This window comes from Lissotriton vulgaris, chromosome 4_1, assembly GCF_964263255.1.
Source record: "Lissotriton vulgaris chromosome 4_1, aLisVul1.2, whole genome shotgun sequence".
NCBI classification, from domain to species: domain Eukaryota; kingdom Metazoa; phylum Chordata; class Amphibia; order Caudata; family Salamandridae; genus Lissotriton; species Lissotriton vulgaris.
In genome coordinates this window covers 1,554,963,253-1,554,985,080 of record NC_141691.1, presented here as the reverse complement: position 1 = coordinate 1,554,985,080, position 21,828 = coordinate 1,554,963,253, and the positions used below count along the sequence as shown (strand labels likewise).

Here is a 21,828-nt window from a genome sequence, read left to right as displayed (position 1 = left end):
TTGCTGTTTGCAGTTCTGTCAGGAGCTCTTCAGAATTTTTGTTAACAGGTCAAGTGCTATCATGTCTTTCCATACGCATTCAGGCTTCAAACCCTGCAAGGATTGTCAAGGTCAGATGTCTATTACTGACCCTCAACACATCTACTTGTGGTGTCTATGCTGAGACCATGACTTTAGATCCTGTGTGTCCTGTCAGACCATGCATCCTTAAGCCATGAAGATGTAGACAAAGAAATCCTTCATGGCCAGGGCCAGGGATGATCATCATGGCAAACAGTACTGTTGTCCCCGTTCGAGATTACCCTGGTTTCTAGCTTCAATGAGGGAGAAGATATTTAAACACAAGAGGAGGAGATACAACGACAAATATAGAAAAGGAAAGACCCTGGACACTTTTTTTGCTCCTGAAAGCCAAGTCCTCAGAGATGGTGCTATGCTACTTGTCGTCAACTGCATCCGTGCTGTTCAACCTGGGTTTTTTTATTATCAGTCTGCCCAAAGCTCACTTGAAGCCTTCTTAGTGCCTCATGCATACTCTATCACTCCTAGCTTTCCCGCCTCTTAAGAGGATTTGAGACATCTAATCCTTGTTTCCTTCGTTTCTGGAATTGGCTCAGATTCCAGTGCAGTTGGTCTTGTGCCTACTCGGTCTGTAGGTTTCTTGTATCCTCTGGTCAAGGTTGTACGCTGGCACAAGGGCTCTCAAGTCATGCCTCTGCAGGCAGTGGTTCCAACATGGGGAAGACTTGTCATATTTAATCGCAATCTCCCGGGACACTGCTGTGAATCTAACCTGATGGGGCGTAGAGGAGCATCTAGTGTTAAGGATATCCTTTCAGCTCCCACGAGTTATGTCCACAGTGGTCATCTGAAGGCATTGGAGATCAGACGCCTCTGGTCTCTGTAGCAATAGATTTTGACATAGTCTACTGGAGCTGAAGGCAATCCACTTGGCACTCAAGGCATTCCTTCCCTCCATTCTCAGTGGGTCAGTCCAGATCTTGACAGACAATTAAAATGCAATGTGGAGTTTTCCTCTTCACTGTGTGCTTCCAACCATGCCCTTGATTTCTCGAGTCCTGAGCAAAATTCGCCAAGACTTGACTCAAGTCATCTTCATCTACCCAGATTGACTGAGAAGGTGCATAGATCTCCTGCACCTTTACCTGTGTCCCTGGAGTCTCTCAGGCCAAATATCCTATCTCAATCAGGGGTTCAGTTTCTATATCCCCAACCTTTAGAGCCTCCACTTTCATGCCTGGAGATTGAGCGGGGTAGTCTGGCCACATTCCAATTGCCGTTGGAAGTGGTAGGAATTATTATGTCTGCTCGCCATCATTCTACCACGACGGTGTACTTCGGAGGATGGAACAGGTTTTCCACTTGGTATCCAGAAAATGGGGTGGATCTCCTGAAGTTCCATCTGTTGCACATCTTAAAATGTGTGCTAGCCTTTGTGCAGCAGTACTGCATGGTAGGGACCATAAAGGTCCTCTGTTTTCCAGACCAACCATCCTTGTTTACGATGCTCATTGTTTTGCATTTTGTCAGGGGCTTGAACAATGTATTTCCCTTACTCCCTTTGTTATGCCCCAATTGAACCTCAGTTCAGATGGGTTCACCATAGCCCCTTCATAGTTGCCAGTTACGTCTGTTGACTATTAAAACTGTATTTCTTGCTGCTGTTACTTCAGTGAGCCATGTCAGTGAGTTACAGGCACAGAGCTTTGTCTGCATTTTGCATTTTTTTCCCTGACAAGTTGGTTCTTTGAACCAGGGCTGCTTTCCTCTCCAATGTTGTGACCCCCATTCCATCTGGATCAATCAATTACTCCTTTTTTTTCGATCCACCACCACATCCCACTAAGAGGCAGCACAGGCTGGACTCGAAAGGGGCAGTCAGTTTCTATTTCGACTGCTCCAGGGCGTTCTGGACGGATGACCAGCTCTTTGTGGGGTTCGCAGGCAAAAGGAAGGACAGAGCTGTCCAGAAGAGGGCACGCCCAATGTATTAGGATGTTATCCTAGGCGTGAAAAGAATCTTCAAACTGCATAAGCGCTTTTTCTACCAGATTCAAGTCTTCCACTCCAGCCTTGGTACGAGGAGTTCCTGTGGCTGACATCTTCAGAGCAGCAACATGGGTATCTGCATTTTTGCTAAGCATTACAGCTTGGATTCAGAAGTGCATCATACGGCTATTTTGCCTACTTGATTCTTCAAGACGTCCTTGTCTGAACTTTTAGTTTAACTATTCCTTCAAGCCCCTTCTTCAAGTGGGGTACTGCTAATCCAATTGTTAATCTGTTCAAAAGGCAACGAATCTGCAGGTAGAAGTATCCATTAGAAAAAAATATTTACTTACCTATGGCGGTAGTCTTTCTGGTGGAAACTCTGTCTACATGCAGATTCCTCACTAATTCTGCCCTCCTCCCCATCTTGTAGTATGGTTCTCTGTTAGAATTGCAGGACCCTCTAAGGATAGTCCCTTGTAATGGCTGTTAAGGTTCCAGGTTTGCTGTTGTGTTGCACCTCTACTCACATAATGCCATTTTCGTGCTTTCGCCTCATTGATGTGGGATAAATCGATGGGAAACTGATGTCAGCATGCCAGGCATTTTATGACTTTGCTGATGTCATGATGACTTCACTGCCGGAGTCGACACAGAGTTAGCGTCACCTACCACCATGGAAGAGTTATGGAAAAGTTTCCGGATCCACTACTGGACCATCAACTAAAGTACAAATACCACTTAGATCTGGGGAAATCAAAATCCAAACAACTTCAATTTGCTTTTAAAACCATACAAAAACATCTAAGTGGAAGTTCAACCGGTCATATGTTAAAGGTTGTAGCAGCAAAATTCCTGCCCTCGCTCTCATACGGCTCGGAAATGATGGCAATCAGGGACTCTACAGTGCTAAACCTTGCCCAATCAAGATTGTTTTAAAACCTCTTCTCGATTCCGCGACATATTTCACATGCCCAAATACTTCTGGAATACGGGCTAACAAACCAGATTCCAGCAAGACAAGGGGCCCTGGTCAAATACTATTGGCGTATTAGGGACGCCGAAGATAACTCACTTGCCCACCTCTGCTGGGAAGAAGTTGAAAAACAGGCTAGGCTTTCCAACTCAACATGTAAGTCTCTCAGGAAGCGCTTCTATCGTTAAATCTGGAAGAAGCCTGGTTTTCTCCCATGTCTTATAATGTTTTTAAACAGATTACAAACAAAGCTATCAAACAAGCATCGCTGTAAATGGACAAAGATTCAGTAGCTGGCAAAAGCCATGCCTGGATTGTGATGCCAACATATAACCAAATGAAACAACAGCCATATTTGCAAGAAAGTTTCAGAGATTATTACAAGAGGAAACTAAGCCTTCTGAGGCTGGGTTGGTTCTCGAGCAAAGACCTTACCCCCAAATGGCTACGGACCTGGTCAACTTCAGATTGTCGACTCTGTGGCAAGGGTGCAGAGTCACTATTGCACTTATTGTGTAATTGCCCGGTATTACAAAATCTAAGGAAGATGCTCTTGATACCACTCTTAAGAGAAGCGCAAGTCAGAACTTGCAGGGCGGCTGTGATAAAATGCCTCAGCGGGTCATTGATACAACTTTCCTGCAAAACTATAAAATTCCTGGCTTTCGCTGCCCAAGAGCTGGAAAACAAGGCAGTAATTAAAGACGAACTGGGCCAAATGGTTCCCCCACGGCTGGCCCTGGACTCTCCCATATTTTCCCAATAGATACCCTTTTTTTTTTCCACTCTTCCGGCATATGCACTTTATTCTGAGTCAATAAGTCTCAAGTTATATCTAGTTAAATTAAACCCCCAAGCAATTTGTATCCCTTGTCACAATATTCATTGGTTGTCCCGAAGCCTTAATGAGACAGTTATCCCCTTGCACAGCCTTGCTTGTGTTTTTTAATATATTTTTTTCTTCATTGTACACATTAGCTGCATACTTGTGCAAAGTTGCTAATGACTTGTGTCATTTCACTGTGCCTTTTTTTATGTGATTTTACGCTGTTTCTATGCTGACTCAAAGATGTTAGCGTTTATTTCATGGTGGTAAGATCCACCCTTTTATGATTTTTACAAATCAAATAAAGTATTATTATCAGATTATCACTGTGGAGCCTGGGATATTCAAAGGTCAGGAATCTGCAGGTGGATAGAGTGTCCACCTGAAGGAACATTTCCGAAGGTAAGTCACTTTTTCTGTTCCTCATTAAGGCGACATTAATGTAATGTATCTCTTGATATTTCAGGTCCTGGGAGGATGGGAAGGTGCTCATCTTTGATGACTCTTTTGAGCACGAAGTGTGGCAAGATGCACAGGATTTCAGGCTCATCTTCATCGTGGACGTCTGGCACCCAGAGCTAACCTTGCAGCAGAGGCGCACCTTACCTGCCATTTAGAGCCTTTGCTCCTCTCCAAAATGAGGCTCCAAGGTGTCAAATATATGAAGGAATTGATGTGCACTGCAAGGATCGCCAGTGCCACAGTAGTCCCTCCTCTCTTTTTATATAAATTAACTGCACTGATTGTATAGACCAGAACCATTTCTTTCAGGAGCCTGCACAGTTTTTTCTCATAAATATGTGTTCTCCTCAGCAGTTTAAGACAGTTAGGCACACAGATGTTTAGTTAGTACATCGTGTAGATAATGTGAAGGGGTTGTTTAATTTTGCAAAAGAAATATATTTCTAAATGGTACCTGTATTTTTGTACAAGAACTTCGTGGATATTTTACTTCTGGGACCACTATATTTTTTAAAGATGTGCAATTGATGCTGTTCTTTACTCATCCATATTTATGGACTCTGGTGGACCACACTACATATTCTCTGGCAGCAGGTTGTCCTCAGCAGAATGCTGCTGAGTAAAGTCCTGCGTCTAGCTGCTAACTGTGCGAGTCTTGAACATGTTAACATGTATCATCCACTCACCTGCCAATAACACATGAGTGCAAGGTCCTTTTAAGACCAGCTCTCTTCTTGAAGTTAAACATGGATTTTTTTAAACGAATAGGTTGTAGTTGAAAATATGGCCTTTTTGGCGCTCCTGTTCTAGGCTGGGGTTGACATTGCACTTTTAAGAAGATAGGTTGTTGTCTGCCATGTGTCAGTTAAATAAAAAAAATCTAATTTCCTTAGTATTCGCTGTGCCAAAAACTATATTGATATATGAAAAGCATAAGTTAAAATACAATTTACATAGTGCAGTAATCATTGCAATTTAAGAGGAGTTTTCAGTTTACAATGTACACTTAGCTCTTAATTGCGCCCAATGTTTGAATTGCTCCTTCTTAATTCCGTAAATTACAATGTAAACTGTCTCAACCGTTACCATGCCTCTTTATGTAGCACACACAGAGAGAAGCAAGCGTTCATAAACACTATAATCAATGCTGAAACAGCACAGTGTAAAATCTTGAAAGGTATTTTACGCCTTTATATATTAGTACGTTCAGAGAATGTAGCAAAGATCCAAAGAGCTTTAAAAAGAAACTACATAACATTGAGCTATATAACACTAATTACTTTGGGCTCCTAAACTGGACATATGTCTCCGCTTTACGCTGTCACCGCAGTCTAACTGTCACAAATGCCGCTGTAGTAGACAAATTACACTAACAACTCACCTGAGATGGGCCCGGCAGTACAACGGGCCCACTATGGACTGTTTTACTGATGCGCAGGGAAGCGTCAACGGTGCCTCGCGCTGACGCACAGCCAATGACGTTGACGTCCTCAAAACAGGATCAGCGTAGTCTGAGGCACCTGCTGGTCCTGCGCCCGTACTTCAGGTGACTGTCGTGTGTGGACCGTATGACGGAAGGGGCCCTCGTTATCCAGAGTGGTTGTGTGTGGCCTGGTTAGAAGCTTACACAGCCATAGTGCTACTACGAGCTTTACCGCCATAGTCTTATTTCTGCACTCTTTACTTTTTTGTTTCAGTCCAGCGCACCTGTACCCAATACAGATTGTGGTCGTTGAGGAATAGCATACTGTGCATGACGTGTGTCCCATACGGATGCCCACGTGGTTTACCAGCAGACTCAGGGACGCAGCTGTAGCGCATAAACCAAACACGGTGCTTGTGCGTGGTACCTCCTGGTCGAGTAATGGCCGCTGTAAAGGACAAATACCGCAGGCTGTAGCATTTACCCTGGGGTAGTGTATTACCCGCTGAATGGGAAACCCCTGCTATCTGAGAATTGGATATGTGACGTCCGAGCACATGCCACTGCACCAAAACTGACAACAGACTGCCTACAAGTACATGATCAATATCAAGCTTAACATCGGGTTGCAATTTTGCTTCCTATGAAGTAGTATTTCTTAATATTAGTATTAATGGTAATTCAACATCTGTGCCACTGAAACTGGGTTTAAAAAATAGATTATTTGGCTAATATGCAAGTATTTGCTGCTACGTTAGGGGTAATCAATCAAATGGTCCCTGGTGTGTGTTCCTTTTTTCGTGTCTGTCGCCACCTAGAAGCATAGAGCATCTGGAAGTAGGCGCTGTTAAACGTGCTGCTACACGTCTCTACTCCGTTAATTCAAATTCAGTGTAAAGCATCAATCACCCTTCTGGTTGATAAAAGCATAATTGTATGGCTGCTATAACCTATTATCTTTCTTTGAAATATGTCCTGCCCACTTTATTTTTTTTCGTTCTTCTTAGTCCAAGCCTCTTTCCTACCTCACCCATTTTCTTATTACAAATGCCTTTCTAAGCTCTTCTTTTTCAATCAAGAATTTATAATATGTTTTTGGGTCACAATAACCATTTGTCCATCTAAATTAATTCCCTGCAATTAGGTTAGTCAGCCACCCGTCTAAATAATTTTGTCCTAACAGAAATTAACATAGCCGGCATTGTAAAGTGTGATTTAACCAGACTCGGATGCTCTACTACAGCCCTTCATGGAGATGAGAGTACCGAGTCCAAAAATATTACTGTCACAGGAATAGATACATGCAGCCGCCATTTTTCTCCATTCCATCTCTTGTTCGAGGTCAACTTGTACTATTTCTTCATTCCATAATCCCCTAAATTGTGCTCTCCGGTCCTTAATTCCCACCTCACTTTACCTCTTTCGCCTTTTGCTGACCCCTTTCTGCTCACAGTGGCCTTAGGCTTGTACCATATTTGCCATGATTTATGGCCCTGGTGTGGATGCTTCGTTGGTCTTCACCACTGTTTACTGCTTCACCTCCTGCCTTTATCAGAATGTTTCCAGTGCCATGAAGTTGACTCCATGCGATTGTTATTCCTGTACTTCCCAGACTGTACTGAAATGTGTTGTGTGATAAAGTGTCCATCATTTGGCGGACATCAGTCAGACATTCCTTGAGGTGTATACAAATGGAAGGTGCAGGGATCTTGTCTGAAGACCTGCTCAGTAAAACTCTGCTCTTATTCTGTGCCTTTGATTAAAGTCATGAGGGAATCAATTGTTGTGGACCAGAGACAGTGAGCAGGAAAGTTTGCATTGATGCAGTTGGGCCTTAATGATCAATGCCGTTCACCGTGTTAAGCCCGTCTTAACCGGTCTAGCACATCCTTATAGGCTGCGTGGTAGGATATGACGCATATATACAGCGCTGGACGAAACAACTACCCTGCTTGTACACTATGGATGATCATGTTTTCTAATTATATTTCTTGAAATATTAGATGAAGTACACATTTCATAGAATAAAAATGTACTACCAGTAATATGGTGCTGTGTGATTTTGTAGAAACCTACATTTTTAAAATGCTGTTTAACAAGTTTGTTTTTGTAGGGTTCAGTGTTAGAATCTGAGGTGCTTAACAAGCACCTCCCGGATGAGCTGGGACCAGAGGCAGGCAACAATGATTTGCTTTTGTGCTTGTAATGAGACAAGCATGTAATTCACCTTTGCTTGTGGAACAAACAATATTTATGAAGGGGCACTAACCTGGACATTAAGGTTAGTGCACTGGATGTTAGAGATCAATAATCCAGCTCCTAGTTTTAGTTTTCAACAATAATTTTGACCACAGCAAAACATCACTTTTTATACTTGCACATCGGGGACCCACTGGGGAAAGATCTTTAAGATGGAGCGTGAAGTAGCAGGATCCATTGCAAATGTTGTGTGACTAAAAGAGTGCACTGCGTTGCCCATTACTAGAAACAGAAAGGATCAATCAATCAGGGATTTGTATAGCGCAGCTAATTACCCGTGAGGGTATCCAGGTCTAGGTAGCAGGCTGAAAAGCCAGGTCTTGAGTCTTTTCCTGAATTTCACCAACAAGGGTGATGTCCAGAGGTGGAGGGGAAGGTGGTTCCAGGAATGAGGAATAGCCTCCGCTGTCGCTTTGGGGGATTTGCGGGTTCTCTGTGAGGGCAAGGGTGGCGGAGCAAAGGCGTCTGGGTGATTGGTGGAAGTTCAGGATGTGGTTGATATATGCTGGTCCTGGATCATGGAGGGCTTTATAGGCGTGTGCCAGTATCTTGAATTGGCATCTTTTTTTGGACGGAGAGCCAGTGGAGGTTTTTAAGGTGTGGAGTAATGTGGGTCCATTTGGGCGGGTTGAGCATGAGTCTGGCCGCTGTGTTCTGTAATGTCTGTAGTCTCTTAATGAGTTTGATGGTGGTTCCTGCATACAGTGTGTCGCCATAGTCCAGCCTGCTGGTCACTAGGGCTTGAGTGACATTGTTCTCGTGCTGATGGGGAGCCATTTAAACATTCTTCAGATCAAGCGGAGGATGTGGAAGCAGGCGGAGGAGACTGTGTTGCTTCATTGTGAGCTTGCTGTCCAGGTTGTGGGCGTGGTCTGTTGGTGTTGGAGTAGGTTTGAGTTTGGCGGGCCGCCAGCTGTCATTCCAGGAGGAGGCGTTGTGCTGAAGATCAGCCCTACGGTCTTGTCATTGTTGAGCTTCAGATAGTTTATCTTCATCCAGTTGGCGACCTTCTTCATGCAGTTGGAAATGTTCTTCATGCTGTTGTAGAAGTTGGTCTTCATGATGGTAGGGTCTGCTGAGAGCGAAAGGATGATCTGGGTGTCGTTGGTGTCGACTATGATGTTGTGGTCGTGGGTTCTGACAATGTCAGCCAGGGGCATCATGTAAGTGTTGTAGAGGGTGGGGCTGAGGGACGAACCTTGAGGGATGCCTCAGATGGTGCTCTTGGTTTTGAGGCAAAGGAAGGTAGGTGGATTCTCTGAGTTCGTCCCGTGAGGAACAATGTGATCCATCTGAGGGCATCTTCCCCGATCCTGATGTGGTGCAGTCTCTTGATTAGTATGTGGAGGGATATGGTGTCAAATGCTGCAGAGAAGTGGCAGAGGATTAGAGCCGCCGATTCTCCTCTATCAAGGAGGGTGCAGAGGTCATCAGTTGCGATGATTTGGGTGGTTGGTATGGAAACCGGATTGAGAGGCATCAAGCAGGTTGTTTTTCTCCAGGTATTCGGTGAGCTGCTGATTGATGGCCTTCTCCAGGATTTTGGTGGGAAAAGGGAGGAGCGAGATGGGACGGTAGTTCTGGAGTCCGCTGGGGTTGGCGGAGTCTTTCTTGAGGAGAAGTCTGACTTCTGCATGTGTCCATGTGTCGGGAAAGGTGGTTTTGGCGATGAATACTTTGAGGATAGTGGTGAGTTGGTGGCTGATATCCTTGCCTCTGAGGTTGAAGAGGTGGTAGGGGCAGGGGTCCGTGGGTGCTCCAGAGTGGATGGAGTTCAAAGTAACTGTGGTGTTCTGTGTGGGGAGCTGTTCCCAAACAGTGAGTGTCTGATCAGGATAGGCTTCTGGTGGAGCAAGCAGGATGTGGAGGTCAATGGTTTGGGACTCTAAGTTCTTGTAGATGGCGGATATCTTGTGCAAGTGGTCTGCTAAAGTGTCATAGAGTTCCTGTGAGGGAGAAATTGTGTTCTCGGTGGCTGTAGGGCAGGAGAACTCTGACTATGCTGAAGAGTCCCTTGGTGTGGTTGGCACTTGCTGTAATGTCGTTTTCCAGAGCGTTTTTTTTAGCGTCTTTGAGTCGCTGGTGGAATTTGTTGAGGGCGGACTTCAAAGTGGCTCGGTCTGTACTGTCTCTGCTGATGTGCCATATTCTCTCCATTTCTTTGCAGCTGCGTTCAATTATCCTGAGTTCTGGCATGTGCCAGCTAGCTTGTTTTGTGGCTCTGCGGGTTCTAGCTTGTTTGATGGGGTCAACTTGGTGATCCAGGAGGTGAATTTCTGGACTGCTTGTTCCAGATTCTTTGGTGGTCGGGCTCGGTGGTGTTGAGAGCGTTGATCCATTGGGTCTGTGTTACTTTGTTCCAGTTGCAAATCGTGGCTATGTGGGTAGGGGGAGCTGGTGGAGGTGCATGGTGATCCTGCGATGGTTAAGTGGAAGATAGAGTGATCAATCAAGGTGAGTTCTGTGGCATGCTTGTATTTGACTCAGTCGCTAGCCGTGATAATTGGAATCAGTGTCATGCTCTGTGTGGGGTCGGTGAATAGCTGGGTCAGGCCGATGTTGTTCATGCGTTCCAGGAGTTTGGCGGAGTTTGTGTCTGTGGGGTTGTCCAGGTGGAAGTTGAGGTCTCCGAAGAAGATGCAGTGCTTGGACCTGATGGCTAGTGGGACGATGAAGTCAGTGATGGCGTCGTAGAGACTGGTGTGTGGTCCCAGGGGTCTATAGGCATGGGTGCCTCTGAAGATCGTTCTATCGTTGGTGTGGAGTTGGGAATTGAGGGGTTCCATGATCGGTGTGGTGTTGTCCTCTGTGGTGGTACATCAGATTGTTTTTTTGTGGATGATGGCGACACCGTCTCCGGGTTTGTCTGATGCAGGATCTGTGTGTTATCTTGTAGCGGTTGGGTGTTGTGGTGGCGATGTCAGTTGGAGGAGGGGTTGAGCCTGGTTTCTTTGATGAAAATACCATCAGGGGCCCTTATCTGAGTCACTATCTCACTAGAATCAGAAGAAGAACCAGAGCCATCCACTGACTCTTCTGCCACATTGAACAGTGAAAACAAGCAATCACTTGTCTCCCTTTCTGGATCATATTTTCCAATCTCTGTCCCCCCTGCTGGATTGCTAATTGAGGCGTTGGGGTTGATCATTGGCTTCGTAGGTTGTCTCTGCCGGGTCAGGGAAAATGTAGTTGCTTTCACCGGGTGGGAAGCAACTCAAAGAATCGCCGCTCAATAATGCTCTCAAAGGTGCATTATTTAAATCACTGGCTCCCCCTAACTGATCCGCCCCCCACTGTCCCCTGAGGGCCCATTCCCCCACATTTACAAGGCCATGATTAGAATTCGTAGCCTTCTCAGTGAGTACAGAAGGTACATGAGGGTGCTCCCCATTCCCTTAGCAAGGGGCAGTGGCAGAAAAAAGAGGGTGCAAGCATACCTTCATCCTGAGAGAGGGTGGGTATCCCAGCGTCCGATAACCTCTTACCAACCAGCACCCCTAGATTGGGTGCAGCTATCAGCATCTGAGCTGCTATGACTGCGGTATCTGGCCAGCCTGAGTTAGACGCTCCAGGTGCCCCCTGCGTCTGCCGATCCCCCTGCTTCCCGGCTGACCCATTCAGCTGCTACACTACTGTTTGGCCAGCCGGACTTTGATTGCCGGCAGCCCGCCTCTCCACTTCCTCTCCTGAGGAGGCTCCACTTTCTGAGCAGAAGGAGGGCGACTTCTGCCTTGATGTGACGTCAGCCACCACGGTCTCATTCCCCTGCTCCACCGAGCCCGGTGTGGTCGTCATCACAGGAGGGTGCGTGACCTTCCCCTCCTGTGCTCAATCAGCCGTTTTAGGGACCATCCCTGCAGGCGGAATCGTGGGGCTTTCAAAGATCAGCGCCACTCAAGAGCAGCCTCTAGAGGCTAGAAGAATGCCTGCCGAAGCACCGAGGCCCATTAAAATGTGTTTTAGGTCAGTTTGACACAGGCTGGTCAAGAAGGTGGGCCGTCAAATATCAGAGGTCAAAGATCTAGCCCAGGACTACACACCCACAGAACGTCTAATCGGCCTCCCCCCCCCCCCCCCCCGGAACCTCACAGGATGTTGGTGGCTCTGACTCCCCCACACTGGACGCCATATATCTGGCCATAATAATGCACCGTGAGGGAACGCGACAAGACAGCAGCAAGTCTCAAACTGCTTTGAGGAAAGTTCAAGGGGTAGTTAGAAAACGTTCTAAGGTATGTAATACCATCAGGGAATGCCTGACAGATCTTGAAACAAGAACTATCATGGCAGAAACAGACCTGCCAGAGGCACACGAGTCCCAGCTGGTCGACATAGAGGGGAAGCTCAAAGATCATGAGAACTGGCAGAGGTGCAACAACCTCTGCTTGCTAGCCGTCCCAGAAGGCATCGAAGGCCCGGACATCCAGGCCTATGTGGTGGAACTACTACAAACCTCCCTCCCATAACTAACAGGATGGAACTGGTTGCAAGAAGTGCAGTGAGCCTCAGAGTACCCTCTGCCTTGAGACAACTATCTAGAGAGGACTCTGAACCGTGGGCTATTCTAGTTTATTTTGCAAACTTTCTCTTAAGGCAATCATCTTCAAGAAAGCAAGTCCTGAAGCAAAGCGGTCCAGTGGTGATGTCTCGTTCTTTGTCCAACCTGACTTGTACCATGCCACTGTAGAAAGACAGTGGCGGTTGCAGCAGCTAATCAATCTTTTCTGGACAAAAATGCACAGGCATATTTGGTTAATCCTCCATGCTTGAAAGTGAGTGGGGGCAAACATGATTTTTTTGTATCTGAAATTAAGCCAAATCAATCAATGACAAGATTTGTAAAGTGCACTACTCACCCGTGAGGGTCTCAAGGCGCTGGGGGGATGGGGGGGTGCTAGTGCTCGAACAGCCAGGTCTTGAGTAGCCTCCTGAAGGTTAGTAGGTCCTGGGTCTGCCATAGGAGGATGGGGAGGGTATTCCAGGTCTTGGCGGCTAGGTGGAAGAACGATATGCCGCCGGTTGTCTCTCTTCGGATGCGGGGGACTGTGGCGAGGGCGGTGGAGCTGAGCTGGCAGTTCGGGGTGTAGAAGGTGAGTTGTCTGTTGAGGTATGCTGGTCCGGTGTTGTGGAGCTCCTTGTGTGCGTGGGTGAGTAGCTTGAAGGTGATCCTCTTATTGACAGGAAGCCAGTGTAGATCTCTCAGGTGGGGTGTGATGTGGCTGTGATGAGGGATGTCGAGGATCAGGCGTGCAGAGGCGTTCTGTATGCGCTGTAGATGTTTCAGGAGTTTGGCTGAGGCTCCTGCGTAGAGGGCGTTTCCGTGGTCCAGCCTGCTGCTGATGAGGGCCTGGGTGACCGTTCTTCTTCTTTCGGTGGGGATCCACCTGTAGATCTTGCGAAGCATGCAGAGGGTGTGGAAGCAGGAGGATGAGACGGCGTTGACTTGCTTGGCCAAGGAGAGTGTTGAGTCAAGGATAAACCCCAGATTGCGTGCGTGGTCGGTGGGTGTTGGTGCTGCTCCCAGTGCGGTCGGCCACCAGGCGTCACTCCAGGCTGAGGGGGTGGGGCCGAGGATGAGGACCTCTGTTTTGTCCGAGTTCAGTTTCAGATGGCTGTTCTTCATCCACTCGGTGACGGCTTTCATTCCTTCGTGGAGGTTGGTTTTGGTGGTGAGGGGGACCTTGGTGAGGGAGAGGATCAGCTGGGTGTCATCGGCTTAAGAGATGATGTTGGGATCGCGCAGTCGGGCGACGTGGGCGAGCGGTGCCATGTAGATGTTGAACAATATTGGGCTGAGGGATGATCCTTGGGGTACGCCACAGATGATCTTGGAGGCTTTGGAGTGGAAAGGGGGGATGCAGACGTTCTGGGTTCTGCCGGAGAGGAAGGAGGTGGTCCATTCCAGAGCCTTGTCACGGATCCCTGCGTTGTGGAGGCGTGTGCGCAAGGTGCGGTGGCAGACAGTGTTGAAGGCGGCTGATAGGTCCTGGAGGATGAGGGCTGCAGTTTTGCCATTGTCCAGCACGGCCCTGATGTCATCATTGGCGGCGATGAGGGTAGTTTTGGTGCTGTGGTTCCTGCTGAACCCGGACTGGGAGGGGTCCAGGATGTTGTTCTCCTCGAGGTAGCGTGTCAGCTGCCTGTTGACGGTGTTCTCGATGACCTTCGCTGGGAACAGGAGCAGGGAGATGGGCTGGAAGTTCTTGATGTCCTTCAGGTCCGCCTTGGGTTTCTTGAGTAGGGCGTTGATCTCGGCGTGCTTCTAGCTCTCCGGGAAGGTCGCGGTCTCGAAGGAGATGTTGACGGCCTTGTGGAGATGGGGTGCGATGGTAGCGCCAGCTTTGTTGAAGATGTGGTGCGGGCATGGGTCTGGCGGAGATCCGGAGTGGATGGTGTTCATGTTTTTGATGGTGTCGTCGTTTATGTTGGTCCAGGTGAGCAGGGGGTTGATGTGGGTGGTGGCCGTGGGGTCGGTGGCTGTCGAGGCGGTCAGGTTGTTGAAGCTGTCGTGGATGTCTGCAATCTTGCGATGGAAGAAGGTGGCAAGGGAGTCGCACAGGTCTTGCGATGGGATGTTGTTGATGTTGGAGCTGAGGTTGGAGAGCTCCTTCATGATGTTGAAGAGCTCTTTGCTGTTGTGCGCATTGTTGTCGAGGCGGTCCTTGAAGGAGGCCCTTTTGAAGGATCTGATGAGGCAATGGTGTCGGCGGATGGCTTTCTTGTGAGCTGCGTAGCTGTCCGCAGTGCCATTTCTTCTTTAGTATTCGGCACGTTTGCTTGGAGACCTGGAGATCCGCGGTGAACCAGCTGGCTTACTTGTCAGTGCGTCTGTTGGAGGGTTTCTTGATTGGGGCGGGAGTGTTGGTGCAATCATCGATCCAGCGCCTGAGGTTGCGGGCAGCGGTGTCGGGGTCGCAAGTGGGCTTCGGGCGAGGGTGGTTTTAGCTGGTCTTCGGTGATTTTGCTCCAGCTGCGGCGGGGGATCTGTTGAGTGTGGTGGTGTGTGGTGGGTTTCCGGAAGATGAAATGGATGCAGCAATGGTTGGTCCAGTGGAGTTTGGTTGTGTGGCCGAAGGAGACGTGGATGCTTGCAGAGAAGATGGGGTGAAGCTTGTGACTGGCGGGGTGGGTGGGTGTTGTGACAAGCTGTCTGAGACTGAGGTTGGCGAGATTGTCAATCAGGGTGGTGGAGTTGGTGGAGTTGTTGTTCTTGAGGTGGAAGTTCAGATCTCCGAGGAGGATGTAGTCTGTGGAGGCAAGGGCGTGCGTGCTGACGAAGTCGGTGATGGAGTCGCTGAACTAGGGCCGGGGACCGGGGGGTCTGTAGACGAGAGTTCCTCTTAGGATGATGTTGGGAACAGTGTGGATCTGGAAGTGCAGGTGTTGGGCGGTGCTGAGGGTGTCGTCGGTGTGGGTCGAGATGCTGAGGGTGCTCTTGTGGATGATGGCGATTCCACCTCCTACTCTGTTGGTGCGGTCCCTACGGGTGATCTTGTAGCCGTCCGGGATGGCTATGGCGATGTCGGGTGTCAAGGAGGCGTTTATCCAGGTCTCATTCAGGAAGGCGACGTCCGGGGAGGATGTGTGGAGCAGGTCCCAGAGTTCGACGGCATGTTTGCGTGCGGAGCGTGTGTTCAGTAGTATGCACCTGAGGTGGTCGCGTCCTGTCACAGTGGGCGGTTTGGGGGCTCGGAAGCTGGTGAAGCAGCAGCTCTGGCAGGAGAAGGGTCCTTTGGTGTGTTTCTGATCAGCCAGGAAGCAGGTGTGCTGTTGTCCGGTGTTGAGTGCATGGAGGGTGCAGATGGTGTAGGGGCGGTGTTTGACGTGGTGTTTGTGGGGTCTAGGGGGTCGGGCGCGGCCCAGGTGCGGACGGGCGCAGACGGGCTTGCCTTCGGCGCACCAGCGGCGCGACTGCGCAACGGTCGCCAGTTGTTGGGGAAGGGGAAGGGACGAGCAGCTGGGAGGCGAGTGCGGGGCGGGAACGGGGTGAAAAACCAGAGGAAATAGAGGAACACAACTAGGGGGCGCACAGGGATAACCTCAGCCAACGGAATCAGGCACAAATACAATTAATACAGGCTCACAGGAACAGTATAATAAGTGGGATACTTAGACAAAAACAGGGTTCAGAGAGGGAGCAAACCCTACCACAGAGGGCGGCTGAGTTCGAGGGCGACACAGATGCCGCGGTGCTGTCGGGGAGAGTGATGTCCTGGATCAAGGTCTGGGATCAAAGGAGTTCCTAGATGGTGTTAAACCATAAGAATCACAAGAATAGGGCTTAATATGTATATAATTCCTGCCTATATTATACTTTTTGGCTCTTTTTTAGATGTTTCTTGTGAAAAGTTTCTGAAAGAAGTGAAGAGAAAAAAGAAAAAAAAAGGACAAGGGGAGAAATAAAGGAAAATGGGGAATCAAAAACCTGATTAGTGATTGAACCACCAGGTTCCTGCTGCTAGATTTATGGCCTGCTATTTTTTTGTGTATGTATTGAAAGAAGAAATGTATGTATAATTCACACGGGTCACAGGCGCTGCATCCATCTCTCTACAGACCATGTCGCAGTCTGGTAGCTTCTCAGGGTTGCTGAGGGGACGGGGTGGGAGGAGGGAGGGGTTTCTGGGGTGTTGGGGAGAGAGGGCACGGAAGGCTTGGAGGATTGGGCACGGTGGGTTGGCTGATCATGCTGACAGAGGGATGGTGCAGTGGGGGGGGGGGGGATATGAAAAGCGTACCAAGAGATGGAATAATGAGGACCATATCGAATTTTCACTTAGTAAAGCCAAGAGAATGAATAACGTGGTATTTCGATCATTGATTAGGTGGGTAAAATAACCATATGTTTGGTTAATGTGGGAGGGCTGAATGATAAAACCAAACGAACAAGGGTGGCTGAGTTTATGAGGACCACATCCCTTGATCTGGTGTGCCTGTAGGAGACACATATTCCATGGGGCAGGAGGGCACTGTTATCAATTAGAGGGTGTATTTTGCTGACCTGCACCTCTCAGAGCTCTAATATCAGGGGAGTGGCTATTGTAGCTAAACCCAAAATAGGGTTTATCAGGCGTAAACTGGCAGACAGTATAGGTAGGTGGGCATTGGTCGAGTTGGAGGTAGGACTGACTATTTGTACCATCTATGGGACAAACCAGGATTATCCCAAAGTACTGGAGGATCTCGAGGTGGAATTAGCATCCTGGCCTTATCTGTGGTTATTTGCGGAGATCTGAATATACATCAACCAGTTAAGAGCACATTAGCCTTGCAATATCAGGGGAAAAAACCCCTAGTATATAGGGCCCGATCTGCTTTTATGGCTACCTCGACCTGGTAGACACTTGAAATAATAAACATCCTAGGTATCCGGGGTATACCTATTACTCATGCCCGCACAAGAAATATGTCCGGCTGGACTGTTTCCTAATACCAAGAGGTCTGTCAGATAAAGCAGGGACCAGGAAGCTCCCAATGATAATATCAAATACTTCAAGTGCCAGTATAATTGGGCTTTTGATAGGAAACTTCTGGTTAATACATCCCTTGTTAAACACATAAAGAACTGGACACTTGGGTATTTTGATACTAATAGATTTAGTGCACCACGGGGTACACTCTGAGATGCTTTTAAAGTTGGCTTGAGGGGAGAGATTCTATACTTTGTTGCTCACACCAAGAGGCAGCACAAAACTGAGAATGAGAGGTTGTTGGGGGAACTAGCCAAAGCAGAACAAGAACACGTGGCAAAGATTACACAAGGGCTAGGAGTTTCGCAAACTCCGTTCAGAATTCCAACACTTAAAGCAGAGATGAATAGATTTTATACCTTGAGAGCAGCCGAAGAGTATCAGACACATAAGAACGAGATCTACGAGTATGGTAAATCAGTAGGGAAAATACTTGCTCTATGCACAAGGCAAAAAACAGCAAGGAATTGGATAGCTACAGTTAAAAAGGACGGGTCAACCTTTACAGAGGTCAATGGCATAGTGAATGTGTTCCAAGAATTTTATCAGGAACTATATAATGAAGATAACTGCACACCCCAGACGCCTTTCGGGTAGTGCCCGAGTCGGACCTTGGGGCAGCCCTAGATCAATCCACCAGCAACAAGTTAGAAGTGGACATCTCCCTCGAAGAGGCCCTAACTGCTGTACATCACCGACCCTCAGGTAAAGAGGCTGGTCCCGACAAAATACCCCTTGAGTTTTGTAAGGTATTCCAATCGGAGCTAACTCCTTTTTTTATTAAACTTGTTTTTGGGAGTTCAGCATAATGGACTTCCACCAGAGTCATGGAAAGGTACTGATATCATTATCTTCCAGAAGAAGGACAAGCCCCTGGATAGACCTACCTCCTATCGGCCAATATCACTGATAAATATGGACGTCATGATATAGTAAAAAATCTTGGTGGGTCGGCTGGGGAGGGTTATAGCCTGCCTGGTGTCACCTTGGCAGCATTGCTTTATACCCTGTAGAGGAACAACTGATCACATAAGGTGGGCTATAACGCTATTTGATGTTGCAGCAGAGACAGGAGGGTCAGATGGCTATGCTCCTCCTTGATGCTGAGAAGGCTTTTGACCGGATGGCCTGAAGTTTCTTTTGGGGATATTAGAATTAAAGGGCTTGGCTCTCGAATGATTACAGTCATTAAGGCTATGTAACTTGATCCATATACTCGACTCCAACTAATGGGTGAAGAGTCGGAAATTATAAAGGTGGCAAGATGAGCAAGGCATTCTGTTTGGCCTTTGCATATATCCACTGATTGAGAGAATTTTAAGTAACCACAAAATAAAGCTGGTTATCTGTAAAAGCTATGAAACTAAGGTGTTAGCATATGCTGACGATGTTGCTGTAGTTACTACTGATCCTGAAGGGGCAAGCAGGGAGATTGAATCTATTGCTGAAGAATATGGGAAAAGCCTCTGGCTATACACTGAATAAGGGGAAAATGTGAATTATTGGTACAGATAACATTACCTACCTTGATACACGGCGCGTTGATGCAGCCACCCATCTAAGGTGTATGAATGGGCTCCACCTATCTATCATTGGCAGGGGCAATGTCCTTAAGATGATCATGCTTCCAAAGATTCTATATTTATTTGTAGTATTACCTGTAGCTATTGACGAGTCAAAATTGAAAATATTGGACTCTATCTTTATAAACTTCATCTGGCAATATGGGAAGGTGAGTTGCACTATAAAATGTCTCTCTCTTCCTCAGCAACGGGGTGGTTGGTCAGTCCCCAACATCACACTGTACTAGTGGACGACCCTTTTACAACAGATGCGCATGTAAGTTTTTTGCCGAAAATACCGAAAGGACAGTTAAGGAAAGCCCCAATATCCTTCCCACTATTTACAAGTTTGCTTTAGGAAAAAAGTCTGATGGACTGGTTTTGTGGCAATTTGAGCCGAGCTACTTTAAGAAAGTATGATTCAAGATGATACTCAACACCTGGAAAGCATGGTGCAAGATTGGTAAATGTATGAGGATTTCAAAAATACTGCATATATACTCAGCTGTGGCGATCTTCACTTTTACCACCCTTATTTTACGGCGCTGTGGGAAGACAATGGGAGCAGTACAGCCTCACAAAAATAGGGGATCTCCATGCCCTAGGTCAAAAACTGCCCCTTATAGAGAAACACAGAATCTTGACCATCTGCCTTCCTATGGGAATCGCACCACACGTGGAGGACTGATACACTTGGGGTACAGTCTTTGCTTCCATTTACACAAAAACACATGGTGTTCCGTCTATGGCGGTAATACCAGATGTACTAAAACAGATTCAAAATGAATACGGTCCAGAACCTGCTTTAACTCTTGGTATGAAATTACTGAAAGACTTCAAGCAGGTCTCGGCTATATTATTAGACAACATAAAGGGAGAAGCAGCATCTGTGGCGATCCGCCAGAAGTTGAGGGAAACAGATATAACAGATCAGCCAATTGAGCTTGCCAGACCACTTGCACCAACTGCTCGAAAATCCTGAAAAATTATTTATTAAAAATAATTCAAACACTCCTAAAAAGAGCTGGGATGGAAATAAACAATCCACTCCCAAGGAAAGAGTTTTCCAGCCCAGAGGAAGATCTCCTCGACGGAGGGAAAGAACTCCGACTCGAGAACACCAGTCTCCCCAGAGGGAGCCCTCTGAGAAGAGATATAACCTTAGAAATAGGGATAATTTGAAAAAGCCTGATAGATATCAAAGTATTGATACATGTCACTCTCGATCTTTTTCGCAGAAATCGGAAAGAAGAGGACGGTCAGACCCAGGAGAGCACACCAAGTCCAAAGACAAGGAACCTGCTCAGAGTAAAAAATCTCAATTTCCGAAAAAGAAGGTAGCCAGTATTAGAGTAATCAACCATGCCGAGAATACTGAGGACACAGTTGAAAAACGGGGAGTGGGCACAGACAATGTTGGACAGTGCAGCAGAAATCACTATAGCCCGCAAGATCCTGATGAGTCATCTGGAGACAGTGGACACGAATGAATACATTCAGGTTGAAACTGCCGGCACCAGACTTAGCAAGCCCCATAAGATATACGAAATAACATTGCGTATAGAGGGTGATAAGACTAGGAAAATAAAGGGTCTATTTTGGGATAAACTCTCAAAAGGCTATGATATATTCTGTTAGCTGAAAAGGATTGGCCCCCAGAGTTTGTCAGGGAGTGCCCTCGTGGCGAAGAAATGATTATGCCTGCCTTCTCTAATCACATTCCGATTCACAAAAAATATACTTATGCAAGGAAATGGGCAGTAGCCCAGGCACCGGCATTATATAAAAATCATGTAGGATGGGATGAGGACTCACCTCCTCACAAAATCCAGTTAAAAAGTGAACCAACTGCCCAACAGCAGTATCCCATTAAGCAAGAAGCTAAAAACAAGTCAGGGAGATCTTAGATCAACTTGAATACCGGGGGGTGATTGAAACATGCACCTCTCAAATGAACAATCCTTTGTTTCCTGTCTCCAAGCCAGACAATTCATATCGTCTAGTTTTGGACTACAGACACCTTAATGCATGTTGCAAAACCTTTGCAGTACAAAACTCGCATAGTGCAGCCCTAATGAATAACATAGTTAGGAAAAAGTATAAAACGACATTAGACATATCTAATGGTTTCTTTTGTCAAAACATTGCACCAGAAAGCAGGTATTTGACCGCTTTCTCCGTAAAGGGGTCTTAGAAAAATTTCTGTAGGCTCCCACAGGGGTTCAAGAACAGCCCAGGACTATTCTCAGCGAGAGTAACAGAGTTACTACAAATATATGATGATGAGGCATTATCTTACGTAGATGATATCTATCTCACAGACGACGACTTGGATACTCACTTGAAAAGAGTGAACACCATTATACTTGGGTTCGCAGCAGAGGGTTACAAATTCAACTTTAAAAAGTCTCGAATTGCCCATCTGACAGTACTATTCTTAGGATACGAATTATCAAGTGAAGGAAAAAGCCTAGCGGACAACTTCTTAGAGAAGTGCGCTGTAATCCAAGCTCCAAAAACGCTGAAGAATTTACAATCCATACTAGGTTTTCTGAATTTCGGAAGAACTTACATTCTAAATTACGCAGAGAGGGTAAACCTCTCTACGAACTAATTAAACCTGATTTTAAACAAATCAATTGGACTCAAAAACACAGAAATTTTGAGATCACTGCAAACAGACATGTTAGCAAAAACAAAATTAGATACACGTGACAACACACGCGATCTTGTAATCCGAGTCATCCCAGGAAGATGCGGATTCACGTACCTGACCTCTAATGAGGGAGAAAAGGTACCAATTTCAATTAAATCTCACTTGTACAAACAAGCAGAAAAAA

General features: G+C 46.8%; 1 protein-coding gene across 7 annotated transcripts in view; it reads left to right on the top strand.

The window, feature by feature from the left end:
- The window catches only part of ASPH (aspartate beta-hydroxylase), a 584,233-nt gene extending 576,491 nt beyond the window's left edge, over positions 1-7,742 (top strand). For all 7 annotated transcript variants that reach the window (XM_086965790.1, XM_086965792.1, XM_086965789.1 and 4 more), the window contains one exon: positions 4,279-7,742. In XM_086965790.1, coding sequence (XP_086821916.1) covers positions 4,279-4,429 — 151 coding nt within the window. In that variant the 3' untranslated portion in view covers positions 4,430-7,742. The remainder of the gene's footprint in view (positions 1-4,278) is intronic.
- Positions 7,743-21,828: the final 14,086 nt, after the last annotated feature.